Genomic DNA, 18,664 nt, shown 5'->3' with positions numbered 1-18,664 from the left:
CCCTGTTTACTAAAAGGAAATCTTTGGATGGTGCTGAGTTGATACACTCAATGCTGTTCTGTAGGTTTTTAATAGATGTCTATTCTTTGACAGAGCCTTTCAGTGCCTACCCACTGGCTTCTCAAAATAAACTCCAACTCCTTGGCATGACATTCCCAGCCGTCTGTCATCTGGCTCTCACCTGGTTCTCTGGGATCAGCCTCATACACTCAGCTCCACACAGCTTAAACCTTGAGTGGGTGGTCTTCTCTTGAACAATGCACCTTTACACCTGCTGCTCCCTCTGCCTAGCAGGCCCTGTACCTGCTCCTTGCCACCTGGCAAGCCCCGTCCATCTCCCAGGGCTCAGTTCGAGTGCCCCTACTGTGGGCCTCCCTGGCCCACTCCCTTCTGCCCCCTGCTTTGTGCCTGCATTGTGGACCTAAAGGTGGCCATCATCTTTATTGATAATGGTCATCTCTATTGCCCTGATTTATTATGGCATACCTGACTTATATTTGTTTTTCCCCCTTTAAACCATGAGCTGTGTAAGGTCTAGGGCTGTTCTCCAACTGTCATCTTCCACATCTGTAAAATGGAGTTATCTTGTTCATCTTAGGGGGCTGTTGTGAGGAACAAATGCCGTGTTTAACTCAGAAACAGGAGCCTCAAGGTGACAGTCGTTAAATAGTGAGGGGGTCTTTTAACCTAGATCTAGCTAACTCCCAATCCCGTGCATGCCCCCTTGTCCCACTCAGGGATGGAACTACTAGAAGGCCAAGTCTTGTACCTGAAAGAACTCAGAGTTCTGACCACCCCGCAACAATTAATGTGCATTTTACAGATCAGGATGTGGAGCCTCAGGGAAGTACAATGGCTTACCCAGAGTCACATGACTAATTCATGACAAGTGTGGTTCTGGAGTCCATCTCCCCAATCCTGTTTCTCATCTTTCCCTGCCTCTGTATCTGCCTCATAAGACACACAATTCATACTTCCTCGAGGCAGTGTAAGAGGCATCATTACCCCACTTGACCAATATAGGACAGGGGCATGGTCTTGCCTGAGGGTTTCTCAGCTACATGTAGACAGCCCGGATCACAGCCCACAGGGCACAGCTGGAGGTTTCTTCCTCAGTCGTAGCCCTAAGCTTGTCCATCTTCCCCCAGACCCCATTAGCCCACCTCGTTCTAAGGGGGATAGCAGGCAGGTCCAAGGTGTGGACGGATGCTGAGATACCTTCAATTCTGTTAACTCTTCCACATTAACTGGCTCAGTGACCTTGAGCAGGGAATAGGCATGTGAGTCTGCTTGTGCCCATCTGGCTGGGACCATAGCTCTTACTGCTGAGCTGCTGATGCACTTGCTGCTGGGAGTAGAGTGAAGTCCTGTCACTGCATAGCTCTGGAAGAGGTGGCAGTAAGGGTGGCAGGGCTTGGATTTCCTCAAGACTGCTTGTTGGTGGGATGCTTACTCTGCTACCCCAAACCTTGCTCATGACCTCCATGAGGCCACACTATCCTGTTCTCCAGTGACTATGTGAGAGGTCAGAGGAGCTCCTGTATGGCCCTGTGGCCAGCTGTGTGAGAGCACCATTCCTCAAGCTGCTACACTGCAGGGCGTGAATCCCAGCTCTTCTACTCAGTGTAACCTTGGGAAAACCACAAAACCTCTTTATGCCTCAGTTCCTTTATCCCAAAAGGGCAATAATAATAGAAATCCTGCCTCACCGGGTTGTTGTGAAGGCTGACACTGTTGATATCCATCGAGCATTTAGGATGGTGTCTGGAATATAGACAGCACTAAACAAGTGCCAGTAGTAGGGGAGGAGCTGGCACTCATGGAGCACACGCCAGTGCCAGGGGCTCCGTGAGGCACTTTGTGCCTGGTTCCTCTTACTGTGAACCAAACCCAGGTGTGGGCCTCCCAGACTGTGGGCCCCAGCTCTTCCTCGTCACCTTCCTGAGTGTGCCACAAGCTGCTCACCTGAAGGGTCACCTTGCAAGCCAGGAGCTTGGCCTGAACCAGACCTAGACCTTGTGTCTGACTCCTGTTCAAGTGTATGCTCTTTCACTGGCTCTTCCTGGGACTTCGGGACCAACTGTCATTGAAAATTTCCATCTGCAGAGTACTTTGTCCTCTCCAGACCCTTTGCTGTTGAATTCATGAAACCAACACTTATGAAATGCTACTATGGGGAGCCATGCCATGCTCTGGAGGGCAGCAGAGGCAGTGGGTACAGCTATGGCTTTGGAGTATGATGGGCCTGAGTTTGAGTCTACCATTTCCATTTATCTAGGGGACCTTGCACACGTCCTTGCCTGTGACAGCCCCTATTTCCTGACCTGCAAAATGGGGCAGGAATGCCTTCCTCAGGGGGCTGCTGTGAGGGTTTAATGAGACAGTGTAGGTCAATGCCAGGCATAGATAGGTGCCTGATCGGTGCCCACATTTCTGTCTTCACCTTCACTCTTGCACAGAAATTCATCAGGTCACCGGGCAGCTCTCAGCTCTTCTTTACAGAACAGCCCAGGGACTCACTAGATGTCACCTGGTAAGTTGGTGGTAGAGTGGGGACTAGATCCAGTCTCCCGCCTCGCAGCCTGAGCTCTGCTGCTACATGCCAAGGTGTCCATCAGGGCCTAGACTGTGGAGACACAGAGGCTGGCCCTCTCCCAGGGAGTTCACTCCTCAGGGTATTTTGTGGGAGTAACAGGAGGAGGGAGGAAGATGTGCGCACACATACACACACACGCGCACACACACACAAATACACACGCACACACACAAACACACTCACATGCACTCACACACACAAACGCACACACACGCACACAAGCGCACACACACACACTCACACACGCGCATGCGCACACACACGCACGCGCACATGCACACACGCACACACACCACGCTCTCACAACCACTAGTATCTCCAGGCACCAGGACCAAGCACAGCTTCATACTTCCTGTCAATGAGGCAGTGACCTCTGCTCCTCCCCGATTCTGCCTTCCTCCCCGCTCTCTTCTTCACTTGTTCTTCCTCTTCCCCTTGCTGTCCCAAATAGGTGTGGTGTTACATTCACTAAGGGCCCTTTCACTTTCCTAGGCTTCTGTCTCTTCATCTATGAAACAGGCAGAGTTGGGGCAGGAGGGTGAGGACTTATACTCTGAATTTTATGGTCATCAGGGACAGACTCCCTGTGAGTCCATAATTTGAGGCCCTTGGACTCAGCTGAGGGTGGACAGGGGTCCAGTGCCAGGTCAAGGGAGGGTCTAGAGTGGGTGCTGCTGTGCAAATCACACTCTGGGCCAAGCAGAGACCTCAAACTGTCTTGCCTCAAACCTTGGCTTTTCCTACTGCAGTATGCTGCCTCTGAACAGAAAACAGAAACAATAACTTTTACACAGAATTCTCTAGACAGAAAATCATACAGGCATATGCAAATTATTCTACAAATCACATGCAAATAGACTTCTTGTTCTTCGCATCTTGTCTTCATGGAAAGAGCCCTGCTTTGAAGCCAGCAGAACTCAGTCTGAATCCCAACTAGATTCCTGTGAGACACTCAGCAAGTGATGCCACACCCTGGCTTTCTTTCCCTGTCTGAAATGGAGCCAATAGAATCATAAGTCAGTCTAGCTAGTGAATGTACAGTAGTTGTTATGGGTCTATATCTATCACTCACTTCATACATAGGTCTTGAGTACTTTCCCTGTGCCAGGTACTGAGCTAGGCACTGAAAATATAGTGGCAAAGAAAGGAGACCTGTTCCTGCTGTCTTGGGGCTCATGGCCTGGAGGGAAGACAGACTTAAACCACAACGTAAGTTTAAGTAAGCCTCAGTCCTGAAAAAGAAGTGCAGGAAATGTAACTTTCCTTATTTTTCTATAACTGAACTCAGTTTCTATTTTGAGGCCCCATCCTGCCAGGGGCCAGAAACTTAATCTCACGTATGTTCCTCAACATTGGGTGCTTTCAGCAAAGAGTTCTAATGCTCTTGGGGTAGCAGGCAAATGTATCATTGGTGACACCATCTGCCCACACTGTTTGCCCTCCACCCACTGCACCTCATGACTCTCTGAGCCTTGGTCACTGCAGAGCCCCTGTTCGTCACTACCGTGTTCGACCCTGATTCCTGACTGACAGCTGCTTTACCTCTGCCAGCTGTCTCTGCTATGCCTGCACCCTGCTTCCACCTCTGTCCTGCCTTCAACAGGCCCTGCCCTGCAGTATTCCTTTCCTCTAAGCAGCATTCCACGCTGCAGCCAGAGGGAGCTCTCCAAAACCCGTATCTGACCCTGTACCTTCCTGGCTTAAAACCTGGCAAGAGCTCTACAGTCCCCCTCGTGTTTTTTCAGTTGTAACAGCAAATCCTTGTTCACCTCTCCCTTCCCGTGCCTACAGGCAAACCAAGGAAGAGCAATGATTTAAACAATGCACATATACATTTACTGTGTACCACTTTGCTTATATCAACTCATTTAAATCCTCACAAGAACCCACAAGTAATTTTTATTCTCCTCTTTGTAATTGATGAGGAAACTGGGGAACTGGGAGGTTAAGGCCACATAGCAAATGAATGGCAGAGAGAGGCGTCAAACCCAGATGGTCCAGCTTCAGAGACTGCGCCTTTACCCATGAAGCCAAGGCCCTGGAATTGAAAAGCTTTCCTTTACCAGCAGACCATCTCTTTTCTTACCCCCAAACCTTCATGTAGAAATTCCCCAGCCTGGATATCTTCCCCTGGCATCCCTTTCTTTTTATTTTATTTTTAAATTTTAGATTCAGGGGATACATGTGCTGACTTGTTACATGGGTAAATTGTGTGATGCTGAAGTTTGGATTTCTAATGATCCCATAACCCAAGTAGTGAACCTAGTACCTGGCAGGTAGCCTTCAGCCCTTGCCTCTTTCTCCCTCCCCTCTTTATGAATCCTGGGTTATTGTTCCCTTGGTGTCCCTGTGCACCCTATGTGTAGCTCCCACTTCTAAGTGAGAACATGCAGTATTTGGTTTTCTGTTTCTGTGTTTGTTCACTTAGCATAATGGCCTCCAGCTGCATCTATGTCACTGCAAAGGACATGATTGTATTCTCTTTATGGCTGCATCCTGGCCCCCCTTTCATCTGGCTCCACTCTACTCATTTTTTAAGTCCACTTTCCAGGACCCCTTCTGGGGCCCCAGGCCCCTGCCAGGTCTCCACAGCTCTGTGCTGTTCCCATGAGAGCCTTTGCCAGCCAGTAGGGAGTTGCTTCCTCACTGTGTACCCCTCTGAGGCAGGACCATCTTAGGCATCTTGAAATGCCTGAAATTTGGTGTGCCAGTGAATGTTTGTAGAATGAGTGATGATCAGTTCAACTAATCCCATACAGTCAAAGTTGTATGAAATTCCTGGAGCAAGCCATTAATAGGCACTTATTAAGCACCTGCTATGTGCCCAGCCCTAAACCAAACACTCTAGGAGAAAAAAAAGTAGTAAATATAAGGCTTAGTTGAGGTTTGGCTCGAGAGGTTCATCCTGGTCAGCTGGAAGTTGGCACAGGGCAGTGGTCTCCAACTTCCAGCTTTAATTTCAAATCATCTACCACTTTTCCTTGTCTTCTAGCCTCTGTTACTTCCAGCCTTCCTGTCATCCTGCCTTTTTCCAGCTTCCTGATTAAATCAGCTTGAAGAAGAGTACCTGGCAAACTTGTTTACAGAAGGGACAAAGACTGATCTCAAGGGGTTGATGGTGTCTTCCAGCATGAGGGAGATTATTCTCCTCACTTGACAGATGATTCTTCTACTTTTGGTAGAGAGGAATAAAATAGATGGAATCATACAATGTCAGTATGGGATGTATCTTTGAGAATTATTTAGTTCTTTCTCTATTTTATTTTATTTTATTTATTGAGATGGAGTCTCACTCTCATTGTCCAGGCTGGAGTGCAGTGGTGTGATCTCGGCTCACTGCAACCTCCGCCTCCCAGGTTCAAGCGATTCTCCCACCTTAGCCTCATGAGTAGCTGGGATTACAGGCGTCCGCCACTACACCCGGCTACTTTTTGTACTTTTAGTAGAGACCGGGTTTCACCATGTTGGCCAGGCTGGTCTCAAATTCCTGTCCTCAGGTGATCCCCTTGCCTTGGCATCCCAGAGTGCTAGGAAAGCCACCATGCCCCGCCTCCTAATTTTAAATATAAGCATAGACCCCGAGGCTTTCTACAGGTCGCCCAGTAACTGAGCCAAAACTAGAATCCAGGCTCTGTTTGGATTTGTTGGCTTCTGGCATTTGGTATCCTTGTCTCCAAATCCATTGTTTGTCAACTTCACAGACTAGGACTCCTATTTCTAAAACTAATCCTGTTCTTTACTACTCATTGCCTTTCAACCTTTAATCTAAGTGAGTTTATTGAAGCATGCCACAATTTTCAGGTGCTATGTCAGGCAGCTAACACGGGATCTGTAACACAGTTACACAGTAGTCTTCCAGATTAGGTATTATTATCCCTATATCAAGATGAGAAAACTAGTCAGTAACTTCTCTAGCTAACACTCAGTTAAGATTCGAACGCAGGTCCCAGGTCCCAGGATTTTCTGCTTCTCTGGTCCCTCTGCTTTATTGGTCCATGCAATGCTTTTGGCCTTGGCCAGGGATGGCATTTTCTCTCTACTCTTCCATGCTCTCACAGTCTTCCTCATACTCCTCCCCCACCACCAAAAAAAAAAAAAAAAAGGAAAGATCTCCCCATTTCCTGATAATTTTGAATCATATCTGACCTCCAGCCCGCAGATGAGTCTAAAATCTCCCCCCTCCTTGCCCGACACCCACCCTAGGAGAGGGAGCTCTAGGCAGCTGCGGCCTCTGGTCTGCCTTTGTTTTCTCTCATTCTTTTATTAGCTGCCTAATTGGCAGCACAATTAATCTGCTCATCTGTGAAGGAGGATGGATCACAATGAGCTACTCCATTTCCAGAAGCCATTCTCTGAGGCAGTGTGGCCAGGCCCTGAGCGCAGGCTGGCTCCTTGATGAAGGGCCGCCCCGGGAGCTGGGGTCAATTAGTGGACAGATTAAGCAATTATTAGCCCCTAACAAGGGCGCCTGGCATCATTACCCTGCCTGTTTACTGGCAAACTGCGGCTTTAATATGAGGACCAACAAATAAATTAGGGCATCTGGTCCACTGCCGCATTGGCTGAGAAGTAAATGATGTCCAACTGGCTTTCAGCTGCCTATGGATTCTCAGCCCTGGCCTAATGAAAAGTCTGAGATGTCCCTCACTGGTCACAGCAGCTCTGGAATGTGCTCTGGAGTGAGTTATCATTCCAAGAGCTAAGTGGGCACTGGGAACAAGGTTTATTCTTAGTTTTGCTGCTGCCTTACTCCTGCCATCTGTCAAAACCTACCTTTCTGACAGGGCTTAGCTCAAAAGCTTCCTTCCTGACGCCTTTCTTATTCTCTCCAGCAGGAAGGGGGTCCTACTTCTGCACTGTGGGAGGGTTTTGCATTCTCCTATCACTTTCTGGCGTTATCATAATTTCATGGAATGCTACAGTGCCATTTTGCCCATTTTTTTTTTCAGGTCTCTGATGAAAAAGTAGAAAAGTGAGGGAGAAAAGGAGAGGGACAAAGGCTCAGAGTTGTTTGTTTTCTCACCTCCTATCCTATGGGTATATGCAAGCTGTCACCAGAGGGATATCAAGGAGGAAGTGACAGGATTTGATTCGCACTTTCAGAAGATCCTTCTGGCTGCAGCGCTGAGGGCTCATTTCAGAGGTGGTGGCTGTTATCCAGGCCAGCTGTGATGGTAGTCTGGGTTAGAAGGCAGGCAGCGGAATGGAGAAGAGGGGAAGATTTGCTCTATTCAAGAAAGAGACTTGGGGACTGCCTGGCAGTAGGAAAAATGTCATGGAGACAAATTTTCTAAATTTGGTGACTGGAAGCCAGGGTGATTTTAGTGCCAGTGAGAAGCTGGGAGGCCAGTCATCCTGGAGTCCCGGAACAGGATCCTCTAAATGGGGAAAGAAGCACATTTGGGACACATGACAGAAACTTCCTTCTGCTCATGTGACTTTGGCTAAATGCTTTTCCGCTCTGCTTCCTGGTGTGCCTATCAGCAACATGAGCGTTTAAATCCCTAAGGGCCTTGACCCTGTGATTATCACAGGAAGGCTTCTGATGTCAATGTTTAACTAAGTGTGCCTATTAGAACGCATGCCTTAATTTATTGTTTAGAGCTAGCCCACCTCTCCCCCATCTCTGCCTGATGAAACCTGGTGGGCTCTCAAAGCACAGCTCAAATGTCATCATTCTCAGAAGTCCCCCTAGTTCTCTACAGCAGGAAATGCTCTCTCCCTCCTGCCCACCAGCTTCAATGTTATGTCTTGAATTGTCTCTTGGAAATACAAGTGTATTTGTAAATACGTTTTATACCGGATAACACGTAGTCCCTAGCCACACATCCACAGTGGCCAATCACAACACAGACCACAATCACCTATTGAACTCTTCTTGTTTTCCAAGCTGAGAAAAATGTGTTTCCTTCTTCTTGAAATGCTTTGTGATTAAACCAGACTCTTCTCTTTCCCTAGGGATCATTGACTTCCTTGTAAGCCAGCACCCGATTGCCCGTGTCCTCCGGGAATACCTGGTCTTCAAGATCGCACCAATGCTCAATCCTGATGGAGTCTACCTGGGCAATTACAGGTAAGGAACCGGGGGGGATGCTTGGAAGCAGGCAGTCATAGGATGGTGGTATGGAAGCAAGAAGAAATATGGGATATGTTTTGTGAGGAAGAATTTTGAGGCTGCCCATGAGTTCATTAGAGAAAGTTTCACCGTAGCTCTGAGAAATGTGGTTAATTAGCTCTGGATGTCTCATCCACGCCCACCTAAGGTCACTTGCTGGGGTTTTCTGGCCAGCTCACTGGACCAGGAATCAGGAGACCCAGTATCAGTTTTGGCACCTACTTTCCGTGTAACCTGAAGAATCCACTTTTCCCTCTCTGATGCTCAGTTTCTCTTGCATAATGGAGACAATAATTACTTACCTGAAAGGGAAGTTGTGAGAGCTTCAAAGGAAATGGTGGGAAGGAATGTGCTTTGCAGAATATCGTGTGGTGGTTATAATGATGACTGTTTTGTTGTGTTTCTTCTTGGAAAATATCAGTGAAGGAGAATAGAATTCCAGGTCATCCAAGCAGCATTTCTCTTCAGAGTGGGCACACCAGCCAGCCCCACACCCACTCATGCACTCAGATCTTGAAGTCTCTTTCGCCTGGCTTAGCTTCATAATTTACAGTTTAAAATATCACTGCCCAGAAGATTACCTGCCAAAGGAACACCGACTCATTTGAGATAGATAGTGTTATTGCCCTTATTTCACATTAAGGTAACCCACTTGCCCAAAGTCACACAGCCAGTAAATCATTGACTTCTCCATCCAAATCATACAGTTTTAGAGCTCGTTAGGCCCATGACTTTCAAGATGACATTCAGAACCCATCCCCCCACCCTCCAGCTTTGCATGCCAGGCGTTGTCTGCCCTGCTGCCTGTCTGTCCATCATTCTGCCTCACCTCTCCTCCTCTCCGCCTAGAACAGTTGCTGCAGCTGCACTGAGCAAAGCCCAGTTCCCCAGACATGTCCTGTTGGTTCCTGCTACCCTACCTTTATACAGGCTGCCCACTGCCCAGAAATCCCTTATCCCTCTTCATCCCATTAACTCTTTGCAACTCAGTTCATGTTTCTTATTCTGGAAAATATTCCCTTAAACAGAATTGCCCACTCTCTTCTCTGAGTTCTCACAGGTGTGGTTATTTATTTGGTTGTCTGTGTATTTGTTTATTTGTTTGAGACAGGGTCTTGCTCTATCACCCAAGCTGGAGTGCAGGTGTGCAGTCATGGCTCACTGTGGCCTCGACCTTCCTGGATGCAAATGATTCTCCCACCTCAGCCTCCCAAGTAGCTAGGATTACAGGCACAAGCCACTGTACCCAGCAGGCCTGGTTATTGAACAACTCTTATTCCATTGCATGTCCTCCACTGGACTTAAAGCTACTGGAAGGCAGGGACTGAACTTTAATGGTCTTTGTGTCCCTCGTGCCTGGCAGCAGGGATCAGCACATAGTAGATGCCTAAAACATGTTTCATGAATATGAGAGAATGAGAGGGATGACTCTACTGATGAAGAAACTGAGTCCCAGAGATGAAACAGTATTTACTCAAAGTCAGTGGCCTAACTCAGACCAGAACCAGATCTCCTGACAGCTAGCCAGTCTTGTTTTACACAGAATTGGTTTACCACTTTCCATGAGCATGGCAACAGTGTCCAGAGGGGCTTCCTGTTACCACTGGGTATGAGTTAGAGAGAGCCCATGAGATGCATGAAGGCTTCATTAAAGACAATTTTGCTTCCACTCTTAATTGGCTGAAGTGATGGTTCATTAGCATTCACAAGTTTCATGGCTTGTTGCTGGCCTGAGAGCAATGCCTTTCCACCATCCCTGGACCGAGTGTACTGTTAGTGATAATGGTGATAGAAAGACCATTTGATTTATGTTAATGTTTCTGTTTAATTACAAGGAGAGTGGTCAGAGAGAGGTCAATACTTCTCTACACACATTTATTTATGTCATCATCTGCTATCTCAGGAAGGACTAGAAGAAGGTCAGTGACCTTGGCCAAAATGCCTTCCCTGTCAGGGTCTTAGGTGGACACTGGGGTGGTGATGAGGGCTTAATGTCTTCTACATGTCTTCAAGCTCCAGATTTTGTGATCTGGGGACTCCAGGATAAAAGAGTTCCAACCCTCAGAAATGATTTCACGCTGAAGCTTCAACCCCCAACATTCTCCTAGTGAGAATATGTGATTCTTCTTATGATAGTTGGAGAGCAAGTCTAACCACAAGCATTAATCCTGTTGCTAAAACTGTGCAGCAAAGAGCCTATCAATCATGAGAATTCACTACTTAAAGCTTTAGAAAATATAAAAAAAAATAAAGACTGAGAATTGAGAACTTCAAGGTGCCTTAGAGGTCCCCTAGGCCAGCTCTTCTCAGAGCCACACTACTGTCTACAGCAATATTTTCATGATTTGGCAATACTTGCCAAGGTGTTATGGGGAGAAATTCAGGGTTCAGATGAGTTTAGCAAAGTTAAACACAATGTTCTTTTACAATAAGACTTTTCAGAATTTGGAATATGATTATAAACACAGGGAATCTAAGAGAGGAAATAGTACTCAGTGTTTCCCAAAAATCAGTGAGACGGAGCCCACAACCTCCCTGTAACCACTGTTAGGGTTTATGAAGCACATTTTGGGAAACGCCACTCCAAGAATTCTATTTGCCACCCCAATAGCCTGTGAAGCACTCACACACTGATCTTGCTTAATCCTCTGAACTCTGTGACAGAGGAACTTTAAATGTTAAAGTTTTCCTAAATGCAAATAATAAAAATATACTCAAACTGGCTTGAGTACAAGAGAAAAGGTGGCAAAGGAGGGAGGGAAGGAAAGAAGGAGGGAAAGAAGGGAGGAAGGAAGGAAGGAAGGAAGGAAGGAAGGAAGGAAGGAAGGAAGGAAGGAAGGAAGGAAGGAATGAATGTTGGTTCTCAGAATTCTAGTGCAGTAAAGAGAACCAGATTTCCCAGGAACTGATCAAATTGCTGGAAACATGTTGGAAGACAGGTGGCCAGGTCTTTGCCTTTCCCTCATGCTCTTTCACTTTCATTTTCTCAACATCTCCCACTGGAGGTGCAGTTTCTTAAGCCTCAGAGAAGGTAAGCCATCTCCCTGAGGTCTGTGGCCTATGAGGAGAGGACAGGGATGCAGGTGTGCCCCACAGTCCCACACGCCCCCTATGGCCAGCACAAGGCCTGCCAGACCCTGGGAGGAGAAACAAAGACAGGCCTGCCTTGAGGCACCTCGCTCTGCTGGCTGGAAAGATGGTTCAACAGGCCAGCTCCCTGCACTGTGAGAAGGGAAGGCAGGAGGTTGGAGGGAGTAAAGGTCAGTGATTGAGAAAATGGAGTTGGACATCAGATCAGATTTCAATTCTGCTCTGCCACCTACTTGCTGTATGACCTTGGGTAAATTACATGGCCTCATTAAGCTTCATTTTTCTCACCTGTAAACGGAGATACTGTAGTTATGAGGCTTTTGTGAGATAACACATTTAAAGCACAGTGCTAGGCACATTATAAGTTCTAAATAAACATTTATTCCTCTTTCTCTTCCTCCTATTCCTCACTCTTCCACATTAAAGAAGCATATAGTCCAATCTAGGAAGAATGGTCAGAGAGATTCCCAAATTTAATCAGCTAAGTTTAGATTTAATAATACAACTACCTATTCTATGGTATTTATAGTGAACTAGAGAAGGTACACTCTAGAATTTAATAGCAATAGATGGCCACTATACCATGATAGATCATGCTCTTTATATTAAAGAACAGCAACATTTTCTAACTAGGCTACTGTATATGATACCAGACTATGGTTTAATGTAACAGTATATGGGGCCTATACTAAAGTTTATAGCAACAATAAATAGTAACTATAGTATGTGCTACAGTAGCTATATTTAACAATTATGTTGGATGATATAACAATAGTTAACAATTATATAGTAAAAGCACAGAGCCACTATACACCCTATCTTACTTTCTGCACTCCAATTGCACTGCCTTTTTTTTCATTTCAGGTCTTAGGTTTAATGTCACTTCACAGAAAGGCCTTCCCAGGGCTTGCAATATATAGTGAGTCTCCCATTACACTCTTTCATAGCGCCCTGTAATCTCCCTTTATGGCTCTTGCCCTGATTTTTCATTGTTTATTTATGTGACTATTTGTTTAATGATGGTCTTCACCTTTAGACTATAAACTCTATGAAGTCAGGACTTTGTTTCCCTTGTTCTCTGTATCCCCAGTACCTGGAAAATGGGCTCTGGATCTGTATTTTATTTTTCTAGTCACCGACTTGAAGTTCAGATATATGTTTCCAGAATGAACAAATGAACTAAACAATAGTGTTTAGTGACTGTACGATGGCACAACGCTTCAGTGCCCAGTGTAGAGTAACTAGGGCCAGACGCGGTCAGCCTCCAACACTTTACCTTCATCTTCATGGTCTCCTCGTCCCAATTGTTTTAACTGTATATTGTTGTGACAGCAATCTGCTATGATGTAACATGATGAGCTGCTGTTACAATTTAACAAAATGGATTCTCAGCCCTACTTAGTTATTGCATGGAGCATGATACTTTTAATGGCCCTTACAAACCACATTTGGTCATACAACAGCGACCAAGAACGGAAAGCCAGTTTTTATTATAACCATTTATGCCATGGGGAAACCAAGGCTGAGAAGGTGAAGAGCCATGTTCAAGGCCATAGGGTGCATCCAGGGGCTCCCCACACTCCCACACATTGCCTTTGCTCTATAAGCTGTAGGCGGAAGTGGAGAACTGAGGGTCTGATTTTCACCACTCTCCTGAGCATTCTTATTTGTCCTTGGACAAGACACTTCTCTCCCCTGGACTGTTTCTCTCCTACTCTCTTAGAAGAGGGAAATGGGATGAAAGTCACCTTCCATCATGTAGTAGAAGCACTGGGGAGAGGTTTTATCAAGAATGAGAGGGCTACAGCACGAATGAAAATTGAGGACATTACGCTAATGTAATAAACCAGTCATAAAAGGACAAAGATTGTATGATTCCACTTATATGACATTCTTAAAGTAGTGAAATTCACACAGACAGAAAGCAGAATGGTGGTTACCAGGGGCTGGGAGGATGTAGAGAATGGAGAATTACTATTTAACGGGCATAGGGTTTCAACTTTACAAGTTAAAAAGAGTTTTGGAGGTGGGTGGTGGTGACAGTAGCACATTACGAATTTATTTAATATTATTGAATCATACACTTAAAATGATTAAGATGGTAAGTTTTATGTTATGCATATTTTACCACCATGTTACAAAAAACAATGGTACGGTTACTGACATTACAATGGGAATATTTTCAAAGAGTTCTGGAAGGATCTGGGATCTAGGAGTCTTGAGGGATGACTATTGCAACTTCAGGTATTACAGAGCCAAGAAGCTGCAAGCAAGTCCTAGTTGGACGGCAACTGGAGTTGGGGGATGACAGGTCGAACCAGTCTAGAATCAGTTGGTAATTCTCAATGTCTTACAGAAAGCACACTCACAACACGTACTGCAGCATTTGCACACACCCTCTGCCAGCACCTTCCTCATCACTTCTTTTGCAGAGAGCCCTCAGCCCCACCTATACCCCACTTCGCTTTCTGAGCATAGGTAATGCACAAGTTGCCTGCATTAGAAAAACACGCTTTCCATCTCTGTATGACAATGTGAAACCCTGTGTTGGGTTTGCATTTCTTAATTAGGTGCTTGTCATTGTGTATTCCATAGAGCCACGTATAAGTAAACATTCATAGACCTTTGAATAAATTTATTGGTTTTATTTATGTTTCTGGGCATAAAAATCTATAATTACCAGGTACAGCCTCAGAATAACTGGTATTTAATGACAATTACTTTTTGTTACCATAGAAATGAGTCCAAAGTAGTTACCCATAATTTCTCATTTCCCAAACCTCACACATGCTGAATTGCAATATTACCATAGTAATTGCCTATTAGTCATCATAAAATATGAAGTTACCCAAAAGATAGCAGGATGCTGTGAAATTTCTCATCTTCGGAAAACCTCAGTATTTCTTGGGAGTGTGGAGGTGGGGTGGGGAGGAACAGATCTCTATGGGTGGTAGAGAAATGATTCTGCATTATAGCATGGCACTGCAGAGCCCATGGTGGAAATGGATGCTGTACAATGTGCAGACTCTCACCATCATTATGTCTCTTGGCCCAGGGCAATCCTTATATAGCAAAGGATGCTCCAGTGCAGTAAATCCAATTTAACTAAGGTTTGCTGAGGGGCCTGCTGGGTGTCAGGCCCTGTGCTGGGCCTTGGGGAAGCAGAAGGAAATCAGAGGTAGTTCTTGCCAATAAGAAGCCCAGTGTTTGCACTAGAAATATGCTGTGATGCAATGGAGGCCTAGAGATACAACAGGAGCTAATATCTGTCTCCTCGCTGCACATTATGTGTATCATCTCATTTAGTCCTCACAGCAGCCCTGTGATGGAGGCAGTGTGGTGTTCCTACTTTAAGTAGAGAGGGAGGTTGAAGCACATAAGTACCAAGGAACCTGCTAGTTGCTGACCCTAGGTTGCTCCAATTTTAACCTCTTGATACACTGTCTCCTGAAGCAGAGAGTACTTCCTTCTGACCGGTAGTGATGAAGGAGAGTTTTTGATGGATGGATGATATATGAGATCACGAGACATAAAAGGGAGACAAAGATTTGCACAACGAAACATCATTAACCATAGCAGAGGGTAAACCACCAGGGAAGGTATTTCCAGTGCCCGCGCGCACACACACCGACACACACACACACACACACACACACACACACACACACACACACACACTTTATAACTGGCCTACCTATCTCTTCCACGTCAAAATCTAGAGGAGAAACATTTCAAACGACCAAAAAATAGAATAGAACCTAAAACCAGCCATGTAAAATATAAATATGTCAATGTTCTATTTGTTCTGTAACAACATAAAAACCACATATTTTTTCATCAAGCTAGAAACAGAAAACAAAGATCCACAGCAAGTACTGCCCCGTTGAGTGATCTGCCAGCCCCTCCTCACTCTGAGCCTCCTTCCCTGCCCCAGTCACATTTCCCTGCTGGGTGCCCTATCACAGCATCACGAGAAACATCGAGTCTGGTGCCCCATCCAGACCATGCCCTCTCTGCTTGCCTGCCTTTAGGCACAGGTTGTTCCCTCCCTTCCAAGGCATCATGCCGTGCCGATGCTACCTCTGACTGTTAGAAAACACTTTGTTTTCAGGCTGAACCTGCCAGCATGTAACTTCTGCCTCTGCCCTCTGAAGGATTATTCAAGCCTGGCCCACCTTTCACATGGTAGCCTCCAGCCATTTGAAGATCATGTGTTCCCACCCTTCCCGACCCCCCACTCAATCCCACCGCTGCTCCAGGCCAAACATCCCCAAAGCCTTCCCACTTTTCATATGTAATCTGAAGTCCATTCCCCTCCCTGTCATTCCTGCTGTCCTCTGAACGTGCTCCAGATGTTTGTCATTGTCTGTCTTTCAGGCCTGGTGTCCAGGACTGAAGGATATCATTATGATGATAACAGTGATAATGACAGCTAACATCTACGGAGCATTCTGAACCTGGCACGATTTTAGGTATTTTGCATTTATTGTTTCATTTAATCCTTAGAACACATGCATTATTATTCTCATTTTGTAGATGAGGAAGCTGAGACACAGGTAGATTAAGTAACCCCTCAAGTTCATAGAACTAATTAATTCAGGGAGTAGGAATAGAAAGAGGCCATCAGAAGCCTCATTCTGGGGACCACGCTTCTTCTAATATAGCCCATGTTGCTGTCTGACATTGAGCTCTCCTCAACCTAAATCTTTAAATTTTTCCAGTTGCATTTCTGCTAAGCTGAAACTCCCCGATCTTCCCTTAGATCCTTACAAGAAGCCTGTGGTGTAGGCAGGGCAGGAATCGCTCTCCTCCTTGAAGCAAAGAAGAAACCAAGCCACAGAGAGGCTAAGTAACTTGTTCAAGGTCACACAGTGAGTGAGCCATACAGTTAGTTCAGATAAAGCCAGAGTGACAGCCGGGGCCAGACAGACCCTTACCTCTCAGGGACTCTCTCCTGCTTTACGTAACCCGAGTGATGTTTCTGTGGAGGTTGAAAGGACACTGGGGCTGGCGGTGTGATCAGGTGTCTAACCCACAAGTGCACACCGCCAAAACCAATTATTCAAATGAGCTTCCCAGCCAGGTTCCACGGAAAAGGCCAGATGGCGAGATGTCTGTGGAGGCAGCTCCCCGTCTCTGTCCCTGCAAGCAGCTGAATAGCATTTCAAAGTTAGAGTTGATAGCAAGTTGATCTTAATAATTGATTCTACAGTGAAGTCAGGCCTCTGAGGAGACAGTAACCCAGAATTAGTGGCTGGGGAGTCTGGAAGAGCAAAACAATGTGATAGAATCAAGAACTTCATCATTTCTGGTCCTAGTTCCTAAACCACTGCTTGAATAGTGCCAGTTCTTTATGTAAAACTCCTTCGGTGGCTCCCCACTGACCCTCAGAAGAACCAGCACTCTTTAGCCTGGTATTCAGTACCTGCACAATGGCCTCACACTTGCTTTTCAGCTTCCTCTCCCACTGCCCACCTTCTGCATCCACTCCCATCTGTTCCTCTTGCCTTCCTGGGCTCTTGCCATTGTCTTAAACCAGCCTGCTCTTGTTCACATCTGTGCTTATGCTGGCACTCTGCTTCCACGTGAGAAGCCTTTCAACTAAACTGTGTCTGCGCTCTCTTCTTTTTTTTCCTCTCCTGCCCTCCCAACCCACCAACCCATCCCCAAGCACATACTTTGTCCCATGCACCGGAGATTATGAGGTAGGCCTGGCCCTTGTGCTGTCCTTAAGGAGTTCACAGTCCAGAGAGGACATAACTGTGCTGATGGTGGGAAGCCCGGGGATTCCCAGGCTGTGAAGCCCCTGAGGAGGTACCTCTTAACCCAGCCAAGGGGGTTGGGATAGGGCAAGTCAGAGAAAATGTCTGAAGGAAGAGCTGTGTGAGATGAATCTTGAAGGATGAATGGGAGTTGGCCAGGGGAAGAGAATGGCAGCATGTTCCAAAGCAAAGGAATAATGATAATAAATGACAACATGGTAATAGTCATAATTTAAAACATTAATTGAATGTATACAGCCTGCCAGACACTATTTTAAGTGTTTTATATGTAGTATTTCCACTAGAGATTTGGAGATAATACTACTGCTCCTACTCTCGTCCTGTTCCTACAATTTAGAAGGAGATACAGGTATCAGAAAAATAGGAGTCAAAATATTAGCTTTATTATTGATAAAAGCAGGACTTGGAAGGCATAGTTTATATCTGTGGCCAAACTTGCCTCCTTTACTTCCTTCAAAATTCAACTTTCCCACCAGACACAGGCAGAAAGGGAGGCAAGAAGCCTCCTAGAAAGCACGCCATGTGGCAGAGAGACCAGAATAGACCCTTCAGGATTCCAGATCTCAAAAACACATGCTAAGAGGGGCTAGGCCCAAATGGGCTCTGCTTCTTTTCTGGAGCTGACCAGTCAGATAAGTTCCATCTCCTTCCTTGAGAGGAGAAAACAAGGGAGCGGAGAGGAAGACCCATTCTTTTTACTCCTGAGGACTGAAAGTTACCATTGGGATTGAAAGCAAAGGGGAGTTCCTCCCAACAACCTCATGAACCTACATGGGAGGTCTTGTATTATCCTCATATTGCACATAAGGAAACTGACACTCAAAGAGAGGTTAAGTCATTTGCCCAAGTATTGCCTTTACTAGAAGGAGATCCAAGAATCACACCCAGAGATTTGACCCAGAGCCCTTTGAGCCTTGCTGCTTGAGCCCTGAGTGAGTGGAGGTCCTTGGGGAATGCCAAGTGGTCTGGTGTGGCTGTGGCACATGGTCCAGGCTGCATCCTACACAGGGTACAGTATGTGCACCACACACAGGTGCCAGCTAAGAGGGCAGGTGGAGGGTAGAGTGCAGCATAGGCTTG

The 18,664-nt window shown here is 46.0% G+C and overlaps 1 protein-coding gene across 3 annotated transcripts in view; it reads left to right on the top strand.

Moving 5' to 3' along the window:
* Positions 1 to 18,664, top strand: part of AGBL4 (ATP/GTP binding protein like 4) — a 545,910-nt gene that overhangs the window by 384,552 nt on the left and 142,694 nt on the right. For all 3 annotated transcript variants that reach the window (XM_032247529.1, XM_032247527.1, XM_032247528.1), the window contains exon 4: positions 8,555 to 8,669. In XM_032247529.1, the coding sequence (XP_032103420.1) occupies positions 8,555 to 8,669 (115 nt within the window). The remainder of the gene's footprint in view (positions 1 to 8,554; positions 8,670 to 18,664) is intronic.

This window comes from Sapajus apella, unplaced genomic scaffold (assembly GCF_009761245.1).
Source record: "Sapajus apella isolate SASKATOON/1434 unplaced genomic scaffold, GSC_monkey_1.0 scaffold62, whole genome shotgun sequence".
NCBI lineage: Eukaryota > Metazoa > Chordata > Mammalia > Primates > Cebidae > Sapajus > Sapajus apella.
This window is presented reverse-complemented; position numbering and strand designations above follow the sequence as displayed.